The 12,744-nt window shown below is 43.5% G+C and overlaps 1 protein-coding gene across 1 annotated transcript in view; it reads right to left on the bottom strand.

Moving 5' to 3' along the window:
* LOC145395542 (peptidyl-prolyl cis-trans isomerase-like) overlaps window positions 1–2,735 on the bottom strand; it is an 8,070-nt gene extending 5,335 nt beyond the window's left edge. Inside the window, exon 1 of the mRNA XM_080269149.1 lies at window positions 2,697–2,735. Coding sequence (XP_080125275.1) covers window positions 2,697–2,735 — 39 coding nt within the window. The remainder of the gene's footprint in view (window positions 1–2,696) is intronic.
* Between the last annotated feature and the right edge of the window lie 10,009 nt (window positions 2,736–12,744).

Genomic DNA, 12,744 nt, shown 5'->3' with positions numbered 1-12,744 from the left:
TTTACAAGAGATGTAATATGATCCTTTCAAGATAAGTCCCGAGTAAATGAAACCCCAAGCATGTTCAAGGATGATGCAGGATTAAGCTGAATATTATTAAACATTAGTGGGTATACCTGTGGAAGATTTTGTCGGGTTGATAGGTGTAAGAACTGAGTCTTTGATGCAATAAAAACAACCAGATTATTTTTACCCCAGTCAGAGATACGAGCCAAGTCAGACATTAGGTGTGCCACAGCACACGTGGCGTCACAAGAATACTACGCCTGAGAGGAAAACTCTGATTTCATATTTGGATTTACCATCAAAAAGTACAGCCATTTAGAGCAGCCATCAATTCCCTTGGACAAAATTGTTGTTATTATTATTTTCAGGATTTGCCAAGACTGATATGGAGGAGAAACAGAAGACAGTTGTAGTACTGAGTTTGAACGAGGCGAAGATGGATGATAGAGAAGTTGAACAAGGTGATAGAAGTTGAACGAGGTGGAGCAAAGATGTGGCCAACGCGTATGAAACCTGATGTAGCTGCTGCCATCATACGTGTACTTGACATCCTCCAAGGTGATGTAGCTGCTGCCATCATACGTGTACTTGACATCCTCCAAGGTGATGTAGCTGCTGCCATCATACGTGTACTTGACATCCTCCAAGGTGATGTAGCTGCTGCCATCATACGTGTACTTGACATCCTCCAAGGTGATGTAGCTGCTGCCATCATACGTGTACTTGACATCCTCCAAGGTGATGTAGCTGCTGCCATCATACGTGTACTTGACATCCTCCAAGGTGATGTAGCTGCTGCCATCATACGTGTACTTGACATCCTCCAAGGTGAGGCTTAACTTTCTCTTTGACACATTGCTAAATAGGACTCTTGTTACCTCAAAACCCAAGTTCATTTTATGGGCAAAAAATTGAGTACAGTTGGTATGATGACGACAAGTTTATCTATCTGTCTGTTAATCTATTGCCAGATGCCTTAATCCTGTAAGGGGTGGCCACAAACAAATTACCTCCATGTCGCCCTGTCCCCTGCCATGTCACTGCCCTCCCCACAGCTCACACCCCAAACAAATCACCACCATGTCACCCTATCCCCTGCCATTTCGCTGCCCTTCTCCCAGCTCACACCCCAAACAAATCACCTCCATGTCACCCTATCCCCTGCCATTTCGCTGCCCTTCTCCCAGCTCACACCCCCAACAAATCGCTTCCATATCACCCTATCCCCTGCCATTTCGCTGCCCTTCTCCCAGCTCACACCCCCAACAAATCGCTTCCATATCACCCTATCCCCTGCCATTTCGCTGCCCTTCTCCCAGCTCACACCCCCAACAAATCGCTTCCATATCACCCTATCCCCTGCCATTTCGCTGCCCTTCTCCCAGCTCACACCCCAAACAAATCGCCTCCATGTCACCCTATCCCCTGCCATTTCGCTGCCCTCCCCCCAGGTAAATAAAAAAATGGTGGTGTAATTTAGCCGTGCTTCTTGGCCTGTACTGTATACCTGTGGGTGAATGTCTTTTCCGTGATAATTGTGTAGTTACCAAGTGTTTAGCTACATTTGACTGATGCAAGTACCTGCCAGGGTTGATGACAGCCAAGCATGTACTGTACTTTGGTGTAGAAATGGACTGACTTATCATTACTACTGAATGCACACACTTTGTATTGTTTATAAAGGCTCCACCAGCAATGCCTCAGTCTTGGTCACCTAATGGTGCCTCTACACGCTGCTCAATCTCTGGCAGCCTCCCTATGGACCTTGACCCCTGATGTCACACTCTCAGTACTGTATCATTTATAAAGGCTCCAACCTGCTTCAGTGTATCTGCCTTGGTCACCTAATGGCGCCTCTACACGCTGCTCAATCTCTGGCAGCATTCCTATTCTCTCCCTTACCCCTGATGTCACACTCCCGGTATTGTATCATTTATAAAGGCTCCAACCTGCTTCCATGCGTCTACCTTGGTCACCTAATGGCGCCTCTTCACGCTGGTCGATCTCTGGCAGCCTCCCTATGGACCTTTACCCCTGATGCCACACTCTCAGTATTTATCATTTATAAAGGCTGCAACCTGCTTCAGTGCATCTGTCTTGCTCACCTAATGGCGGCTCTCCACCCAGCTCGATCTCTGGCAGCCTCCCTATGGACCTTTACCCCTGATGTCACACTCTCAGTATTTATCATTTATAAAGGCTCTAACCTGCTTCAGTGCGTCTACCTTGGGCACCTGATGGTGGCTCTCAATGCAGCTCGATCTCTGGCAGCCTCCCTATTCAGTCCTTTATTCCTGAGGTCACATCCCCAGTACTGTATTATTGATAAACGCTCCAACATGCATGCGCTGGTCTTGGTCACCTAATGGTGGATTTCCTGCACACTGCTCGATCTCTGGCAGCCTCCCTATTCAGTCCTTTATCCCTGAGGTCACACTCTCAGTACTGTATTACTGATATAGGCTCCAACATGCATGCGTTGGTCTTGGTCACCTAATGGTGGATTTCCACGCTGCTCGATCTCTGGCAGCCTACCTATTCAGTCCCTTATCCCTGCCATATTTTTATTCAGGTTTTAACACTCTTAGCCAATTTAAGGTAAAATATGATAAGTAACAAAGAAGCACTAGGTTAAATAGCTACAGAAGATGTGCTAGGAACCTCTTAAACTAGACTCATTTTACTCTAACCTGACCTAAAATTGGCAGCTGCGTAGCGGCTGTAAACATGATTGGTTTTGGGGTGTGCAGAAAAGGAATGCAGTGCCAGGAGACGTGACACTCGCACAGGTGAAGAGTGCTGTGAAGCGGCTGAAAAATGGGAAAGCAGCTGGGGTTGATGAGGTGTATGCAGAGATGCTTAAGTGTAGTGGAGAGAGTGGAATGAAGTGCTTGTTGGAGATATGTAAGAAGGCATGGATGAGTGAAACTGTGCCTGCAGAGTGGAAAAAGGCTGTGATTGTACCCCTGTACAAAAATAAAGGTAAGCGAAGTGAGTGCAAGAATTATCGTGGCATAAGCTTATTAGAGTGTGGTAGGGAAGGTATATGGAAGAATTATTACAGAGAAAGTAAGAGAGATATCAGAAGTCCTTGTGGGTGATGAACAGGGTGGAAGGAGACGTGTGGATCAAATATTTGCAGTGAGACAGACAGAGGAGAAGGCTTGTGAGAAGGACCATAAGGTGTTTATGGCATTCTAGGATCTGAAAAAAGCATACGACAAAGTAGACAGAGAAGCACTGTGGAAGGTTTTGTGCATGTATGGTGTGGATGGTAAGCTGCTAGGTGCTGTCAAGAGTTTTATAATGGTGGTGAGGAGTGTTTAAGGGTAAATTGGCATCTAAGTGAATGGTTCACGATCGATGTGGGTGTGCGACAAGGATGTGTGATATACCCATGGTTGTTCAATATATATATATATATATATATATATATATATATATATATATATATATATATATATATATATATATATATATATATATATAGAACGAGCAGAATTAAATAAGCTTATGAACAAAAGACAAAGAGAAGAAAAAAGAAAGAGAAACATGGATCAGATCAAAGAAACCATCAAAAATGGAAAAAGTCTGAAACAGGTCCGAAATAAAATGGCACTTGGAAAGCAACAAATGACATCACTAAAAGACAAAAACGGTGAAGCCATTAAATGCAGAGATATGATGCTGAAGAGAGTTGAAGAATTTTACAAAGAACTGTATGCATCAAAGACAGTAGTACCAATAGCTAACTTTTCAGTTGACACAAGTGAAATACCTGAGGTAACACCAGACGAAGTAAATATTTCTCTTAAAAATATGAAAAGAGGGAAGGCTCCGGGAGAAGATGGAATAGTAACAGATTTACTGTTGGATGCAGGAGTAGAAGTACAAAATAGGCTTGCTCACTTATTTACCCAATGTATAAAACAGAAGAAAATTCCCAAAACATGGTGTAATGCAATAGTTATTTTACCCTATAAAAAAGGTGACTCAAAAGATCTTAGTAACTATCGACCCATTAGCTTGCTATCAGTCACTTACAAACTTTTCACTAAAGTCCTTACAAACAGAATAGCTACAAATTTGGAGGAAAACCAACCTCGTGAACAGGCAGGATTCCGAAACGGGTATTCGACCACTGATCATCTACACACAATGAATCAGCTAATTGAGAAAACTACAGAATATAATAAACCACTGTGCTTAGGTTTTGTTGATTACGAAAAGGCTTTTGATTCAGTGGAGAACATAGCGATTATAAATTCAATGCGAGAACAAGGAGTGAGTGAGAACATTGTAAACCTGCTCGAAAACATATATAAAGAGGGAACTGCTACAGTTAAATTACATAAGGACTCGGAAAAAATTAAGATTGAGAAAGGCGTGCGTCAGGGAGATTATTTACAGCATGCCTAGAAAGTATTTTCAGAAAGTTAGACTGGGAAAACAAAGGAGTGAACATTGATGGAGAAAAGCTAAACCATTTAAGATTTGCAGATGACATTGTCCTAATCTCAGAAACAGCGGAGACATTGCAAGAAATGTTAAATGACCTGAACAGAGAAAGTCTGAAAGTAGGACTGAAGATGAACCGGAGTAAAACTATAATAATGTTTAATCCACTAACACCAAAGAGCGTCATAAGAATAAGTGGAGAAATTCTTGAAGAAGTCGAGGAGTACAATTACCTGGGACAAATGATAGCGAAATAAAAAGACGCATTACAGTTGGATGGAAAGCTTTCGGTAAACATAGAGACATTATGAAAAATAGCTTGCCAGTTTGTATGAAACGAAAAGTATATAATGAATGTATAATTCCAGCTATGACGTATGGTTGTGAGAGCTGGAAACTGAGAAAATCGATGGAAAAGTAATTAATTCGTTCTCAGAGAGCAATGGAAAGGTCAATGTTGGGAATATCTTTAAGAGACAGGAAACGATCAACTTGGGTGAGACAGCAGACTAAAGTCAAAGATATTATGGAAGTTATAAAAGAACAGAAATGGAGGTGGTCAGGTCATGTAGCAAGAACAAGGGATAATCGATGGAGCAAGAGGTTGACTGACTTGATACCAAGAGATGGTAAGCGTAGCAGAAAAAGGCCAGACAGGTGGTGGAGAGATGAGATAGAGAAATTTGCAGGAAAAACGTGGCAAAGATTGGCTCAGCCAAGGAATTCGTAGAGAGGGTTGGGGGAGGCCTTTGTTCAGCAGTGGACTTGTAACGGCTGATGATGATGATGATGATGATGATGATGATGATGATGATGATGATGATTATATATATATATATATATATATATATATATATATATATATATATATATATATATATATATATATATATATATATATATGGAGTGATGAGAGAAGTAAAAACACGAGTAATGGAGAGGGATGGCGTTGGTAATGAATGGCGATGGATGGAATATCTCATATTTATTGTATGCTGATGATGCAGTACTGCTTGGAAGTACCGGACAAGAACTTGGGAGGCTAGTGCTGAGTTTTGCTGATGTCTGTGAGTGTCGTGCCTTGAGAATAAATGTAGAGAAGGGTAAAGTGATGGTTATTGAGAGAGAAGGTGACTCCCAGTGTGATGTCACAGTGAATGGAGAGAGACTGGAATTGGTGAGAGAGAGTTCAAATACCTGGGTGCAGTGATAGAAAAGAGAGGAAAATGTGCAAAAGAAGTGGAAAGTAGAGTGAAACAAGGAAGGAAAGTAGCTGGTGCAATGAAGGCCTTGATAAGAAACAGAGGCTTGAATGTTGCAGCTGCACGAGGCTTACATAAAGAAGTGTTAGTGTCAACTTTAACATATGGATGTGAGACTATGGTGTGGCATGAAAATAAAAAGTCAAGAGTGAAAGCAGTGGAGATGGGACTGCTGAGGAATGTATGTGGAGTACAGAGGGTGGAAAGGATACGAAATAATGTGATTCATGGAAGTTAAGGAGTGAGGAAGTCTGTGGGGACCAGAATCGAAGAGAGTGTACTGGGATGGTATGGTCATGTGGAGAGAATGGATAACAAAAGAGTGGTGAAAAAGGTACTGTATATCTGAGCAAATCTGAAGGAGGGAGGAGGCAAGGTAGGCCAAGGAGAAGGTGGAGAGATATGGTGGATGAGTGTGTGAGGAAGAGAGGTTTGGAAGTCGTTGAGGCTAGGGACTGACAAGAGATCGAGCTGGCTGGATAAATGTTGTGAGGAGAAGTGCATGATCAGGGATTTGGCACCCCTTATTAACGTGGCAACGTCCGGATTGACTCAATCCGATATGTTTACGTGAAGCTACAGAACGTAGTGAATGTTTTGGGGGTATCAGATAGAGCTGGGATTCCGGGGGCCTGAATGATGAGCGAATGGAAGCGTGGCTCATTGGTCTGGGCAAATTTGGGCTGTCTGGAGACTGCTACTCCTCACCCTGCCCTAAGGTGGGAAAGGAGGTCCCGATGATGATGATGATGATGATGATGATGACAATGGTGGAGGATGATGCTAGCCAAAAAGAAGTGCTATGGAAAGGACGTAGAGCCATAGTATTGTCTATTTATGATGCTAGTCACAAAGAAGTGCTATGGGAAGGATGTAGAACCATAGTATTGTCTTTTTATGAAGCTAGTCACAAAGAAGTGCTATGGAAAGGACGTAGAGCCATAGTGTTGTCTCATTCTGCCACTGAACTAAGAAACAAGGTGAAAAACTGTGAAAATCTGGGCCAAGTTAGAATGAAAAGAGTATAGTAATATTGGTAGTATCCAATGTTTGGTTACTATTACTTATCTATCTACTGCCAGACGCCTTAATCCCGTAAGGGGTGGCCACAAACAAATCACCATCTTCTCCCTGTCTGCCGCCATTGCACTGCCCTCCCCCCAGCTCACACCCCATCTCTCATATACCACTATACTCCATCTCTCCATCTCATCCTCAGCCTCTCCCCCCTCCATCTCACTCACATACTCTCCTCGTTAGTCTCTCACAAACTGATATATATTCTGAGGCTATGACAATATATTGAAACTGAAAATGGTTGGAGTAAAGACGCTGAAAGAGGTGAAGACATGGCCGATAATGAGAAGTTGAACGAGGAGCAAAGGTGTGGACAACGAGTGGCAAACAGCTTGATGTAACTGCTGTCGTCAGCGGTGTAAGTCAGCCTTCAAGGTAAGACCAACTTTCTTTTTACTATAATTGGCACGTTGCTTTGAAAAGAAGCTTTATCACCTCAAAACCCAAGTTAATTTAAGGGTGAACAATGGAGATAGTATATGACAAGCCTTTCCTGGCCCCATAAAGTTGGTCTGAGGTGCTGGGCTGGAGTCTTCCTCTAATTTGCCTCAACATAACCAGTTCTGGATTACTTAGTCAAAAGGAGCAAAGCAAATGACTCCAGACTTGTACAAAAAATACCCACTGAGGTTGTTCAGTGCCCACTGAGGTTGTTCAGTGCCCACTGAGGTTGTTCAGTGCCCACTGAGGTTGTTCAGTGCCCACTGAGGTTGTTCAGTGCCCACTGAGGTTGTTCAGTGCCCACTGAGGTTGTTCAGTGCCCACTGAGGTTGTTCATGGTACTGCTGATGCTTTGTGTACACTGACTGGTTGTTGTGGGATCAGCCCCAGTCTTTCTGGTCAGACCCATCAACCACAGGCAAGTATCCACCCCTGCAGGGTTATCACATGCAGTGTACTGGTGTTCACTTGTGGCTGACAGTGCCTCACCACAGCTAGACATTGGGAAAAGTGTTGTTTGGTTTATGGGTGGATGCCACATTTGCATCTCCACCCATTTAATAGGCACTGTAGTTGGCTGCACCTGACCCCATGGTGTGGTTATATGGTTACCACCCAGCGTTGTAAATGGTTTACTGGGTTACAGGGAACCATTAGATAAACACAAGCAAAACTTCTTCCACCTGCTGGGCACAAAAACTAATGCCATTAAGATGTGTAACACAATCTGTGCAGGTACTTTAACAATAATTTTCAGTTTATTTATTCATGGCAGTCAGTGGCATAAAATACACAGGTGGTTAATGTACTATGCTAACCTAAGGGGGTCAACAGGCTGACCCTGACTGCTGCCGAGGAGCACCGACATACTGCCAAGCCTCACCCAGGCTGGAGTGAGGCGTAGGCACAAGGGGACACACCGCCTAATCTTTACCCCGCTGAGTTTCAAACCCTTGTGGGTCTTGCACCACAGTGTGCTTTGAGCTACACTTGACAAGGGAGAGCTGACCTCACCCACACAAGCAGTGCGGTCTGAGTGGGGCTCAAACTCAGGTCACTTGAATTGGGAGTCCAGTGCTCTATCAACCGCACCACCATGTGTATACTTGTGGGTGAATTTCCTGCCACATTTCACTGATGGAAGTACAGTAATCCCTCGATTATCCGACGTAATACAGCCAAAGGCATGTCCACAAAATGGACCCGTCCGGATAATGGACTTCTCCCCTGGCCCCCCTTCACACATAACCTAACTTTGAAAGCCAGTGTAAAAGGACACTATTGTGCATCGTACAACACTTGTTCCTGGTGTTTAACACTACTCTGTCTGGTCAAGCAGACCTATAAACCACAGCCAAGCAATTACCAAGGTTAAGGAAATCCATCAACCACAGACAAGCTATCACCACTGAAGGGCCATACCCTTCAGTGACATGAAAAAAGCATGAAAAAAACGGCAACACAAGAAAAATGCTGTGGGCACACAAAACATAATAAAATCATGGTAAAACAGAATAAATCATAGTACAGCACAGTAAGCTAGAATAAAATCAAGGTGAACACTCATGATTCCTGGCAGGGTGTTGTGCTGAATAACCCACTAGCTCCTTGATCCGACTGTTGCATTGTGACTGGCAATGCTGATGCACTGCACTGTACATCCAATGTGGTCTAGTGGCATACCCTGATGCACTGCACTGTACATCCAATGTGGTCTAGTGGCGTACCCTGATGCACTGCACTGTACATCCGATGTGGTCTAGTGGCGTACCCTGATGCACTGCACTGTACATCCAATGTGGTCTAGCGGCATACCCTGATGCACTGCACTGTACATCCAATGTGGTCTAGTGGTGTACCCTGATCAGCTTAGTTGGGGTCAGAATCAAGGAGGAGCCCCGGCAGTTGGCCAAGGGGAGTGGCTGTGGTACGTGGTGATGGACTGCCCACTTCAGGTGACTCACACGACAGTTGCAAACTCACATTTAGGGGAGACACAACGGCTGGTGATGTGCTGGTTGTGGTTCCGTCGTTGAAGGTGTGGTTTGACGCTGTGATGGTGGCAGAGCAGAGGTGAACTGGGCAGGGGTTAGAGGCCTGAAAATGGAGCCGATCTTGGACTGGCAATAGGAGCGATGATTCAGGTGTTGGATGACGCTCTGGCATACAGAACGCCGATCCTCCACAAGGTGAAAAGGCACCACCTCTCTGTCACATTCCAGGTGCTCAGCATACTCAAGCTCCTGCTCAAGATGTGCCCGTAATGTGCTCAGGTGGGGGATGGCTGGAATAATGTAGTTCTCCGGGTCATCCTTGTCATTCTTGTCACTCTCTTCTGGTCAGGCAGCAGCAACAGAAGTGGCAGTCTCGACATCAGACAACCTGAAAGCCGGAATTGCCCCCATCCTCATCTAACCACTCCCACACGTCATCAACATCCACAGTCTCGCCTGCGTTACAAAGCCGTGTGTGGAAGTCATCCTTGTCAAAGCCCAGAATGTCGTGTCTGCTCTCGTGTCCCTGAGGGAGACAAGACCAACCACTTTCTAGGGTTTTCACAGAGACTTCCTTCCATGCGCTTGCTCTGTTGAATACTGCAGACTTAAGGCCGTAGCACCGCATGTTTTCCAGTGTCCTCTGCTCTTGTGTGTCCAGTTCGACTCTGCTTGTCCTCGTCCTCAAGAACAACCATCACCTCATCCAGGAATCTCCATCGCTACAACCTCTTTGTGGCCATGGTAACAGCCTGGTCAATCGGTTGAATCAGAGCAGTGGTATTAGGTGGCAAAAACAAGCACCTGATGTGACCATCATCTGCAGCCAATTCCTTCTGGAGGGATGAATGGGAACATTGTCCAGAAGAAGAGCCTTTACCTGGTCACAAGGGATTCCAAGTTCCTCTGTTTGATAACTGATGACCTTCTTGACAAAATGCCTGTGGAACCAATCTGTGAAGATCTTGGAGGTAAACCAGGCCTTCACAGAATGGTACCACACAACAGGAAGGACATCCATTAGCCCACAAAGGCAATGGGGCTGCTTTGCCTGACCAACAATAACAGGCTTCAGCCAGAGTATCCTGTTAGTACTGGCACAGCACAAAGCAGATTCCCGCTGTTTGGATAACTTGTGGCCATGTACGCTTGGCAAGACTTCCGACTGGACCACCTGCTTGCGGGATTTGGCTGACGTAGCAACAGCGCGCGCCTGTGTGTGTGTGTGTGTGTGTGTGTGTGTGTGTGTGTGTGTGTGTGTGTGTGTGTGTGTGTGTGTGTGTGTGTGTGTGTGTGTGTGTGTGTGTGTGTGTGTGTGTGTGTGTGTGTGTGTGTGTGTGTGTGTGTGTGTGTGTGCCCGACAATTTTTCGAATGGCTAAGCTTCATCCTCCGAATTAAATTATGTGGCCATTGTATTATGCTATGATATACTGTAGGCTGATAAATATTATGTGACTGGGATAATGGCCTGTGCACTATACTATTTATAAACTGATTTACCGGTATATAAAATCATTCTCTTGCTTTGTAGCGTGAACCACGATACAGGTTGAGTTGTGGTTCAGAAACAGAGGGCAAGTTCACCCAGAAACGGCGCGATGTAGCGGGAAGGGGGGAGTATGGGAGTGAGCGGCCAACAGTTATACATTCTTAGTCATTACAGTATAGTTATTAAGGTGTCAAAGATATCCTGTATCCTGAATAATAACAAACCTATTGATTTTTATTATCTTTATATAGACCCAATTACACGCTAGGACACCCCCTCCCTCGATAACGGAAAACATGCAGCCTGCTTTACTGCCTACACTCATTCTCTCTCTCTCTCTCTCTCTCTCTCTCTCTCTCTTTAAAACTCCTCAGCTGGCTATCAGTAAACACACACACACACACACACACACACAGGAGACACCAAGGAGTGCAGACGCGGGCCGACAGCGCTCCATACCGAGCCAGCACGGCCAATGGCATTACCTAAATTAGTATCTTTATATACAGTAAGTCAAGCTCTGTACCAGGTTAGACTAAATGGTTTTTTATTATTTAAAAAAAAAATAAGAAGTTTAAACAAGACTTGTTCAAACAGAAAAGAGAACCGAGTAGCGAAAGAATGCGCTCAGTCAGCTGATTGTTTGTTTAGGCTACAACTGCCCCAGGGAATGTAAGTACTCTGTGCATTTAGTATTGCAAAATGGCCACGTACTTTAGTAAAGCAAATTTGGAAAAGAAAAGGGAGAAAGGTAGAAAGCAGGATGATGATTTCTACCAAGAACTGGTTGAAATGGAGACTCACAATAGACTGGTTGAACGTGTACACAGACTGGAGATGGCTTTCAAAATTGATGAAATAAAGAAGCAGATACACTTGCAAAAGGAAGAAATAGAAAAACTAGGAAGGGAGGTCAACAAGAAAGACACAACCATCTGTGAACTAACAGTGGAATTGAGTACACTTAGGAAGACAATGAGTGAAATGGCAAGTACAGTAGTCAACCACGAGAGTATTATGGAAGAGTTAAAAAATGATACAGAGACAATTAGGCAAGTAAGCAGTCTTATTGACCAGAGCAGTGATATTGAGGAGAAGATAACACAGGTGAATGAAGCTGTGCAAAGCTACAAAAATGATGTGGAAACCACGTATGCTGAAATGGTGAAAGTAAAGAAAGACTTAGAAACAAGGGTGGAGGAAAAAAGCATTAAAAAGGAAGTGAAAAGAATAATCCAAAACAATCCAAACTTAGTCAGAGATTCAGTAGGTATCAACAAATCTATAGTAATCACTGGTATAGAAGAGGAAGAAGTAAAAAACAAGATCTCAAGAGACAAATAGGAGATGGCAAATGTAATTAGTCTATTGAAAGAAGTATCAGAAGAAATCTGTAGTAAAGACATAGAGGAACATAAAACGTTAGGGAAATACGAGAGAAGCAAGTCAAGATCCCTAAAGGTAACCTTCCAGAGTGTAAACACCGTGGAGGAGATACTAAAAAATGCAAAGAATCTTATGGAAAAAGAGGAGTTCAAAAATGTATGGATAAAAAGATGCCTAACACAAGAGGAACTGGAATTACTGAAAGAGAAGAGGGAGGAAGCAAAAACAAAAAATGAGGGAAGATCAGAGGAGGAGAAGAAGAATTTTTTTTTTACAAAGAAATAGGATTGCAGGTACGAAAGTGGTACATAAACAGGAGGGAATGAAAAGGAGGAAGGTAGTAGAACCATGTCATGACAAGTATATAAACAAGATGATTAAGTTGATGTACTCAAATGTGGATGGAATGGTATCTAAATTATTAGAGATGAATGATTATGTCAGAGAAAATGAACCACACATAATATGCCTAACTGAAACAAAATTAACACCAAGGATATCAAATGACAGCCTAAACTTAGAGGAATATAATATATGGAGAAGAGATAGGAACTCAAAAAAAGGAGGAGGAATTATAATACTAAGAAAAATTTAAAAGTAAAACAAATAGAACTAGATATACCCTCACAA

Source organism: Coenobita brevimanus, chromosome 31 (genome assembly GCF_032717465.1).
Source record: "Coenobita brevimanus isolate Jiangsu-jjx chromosome 31, ASM3271746v2, whole genome shotgun sequence".
NCBI lineage: Eukaryota > Metazoa > Arthropoda > Malacostraca > Decapoda > Coenobitidae > Coenobita > Coenobita brevimanus.
This window is presented reverse-complemented; position numbering and strand designations above follow the sequence as displayed.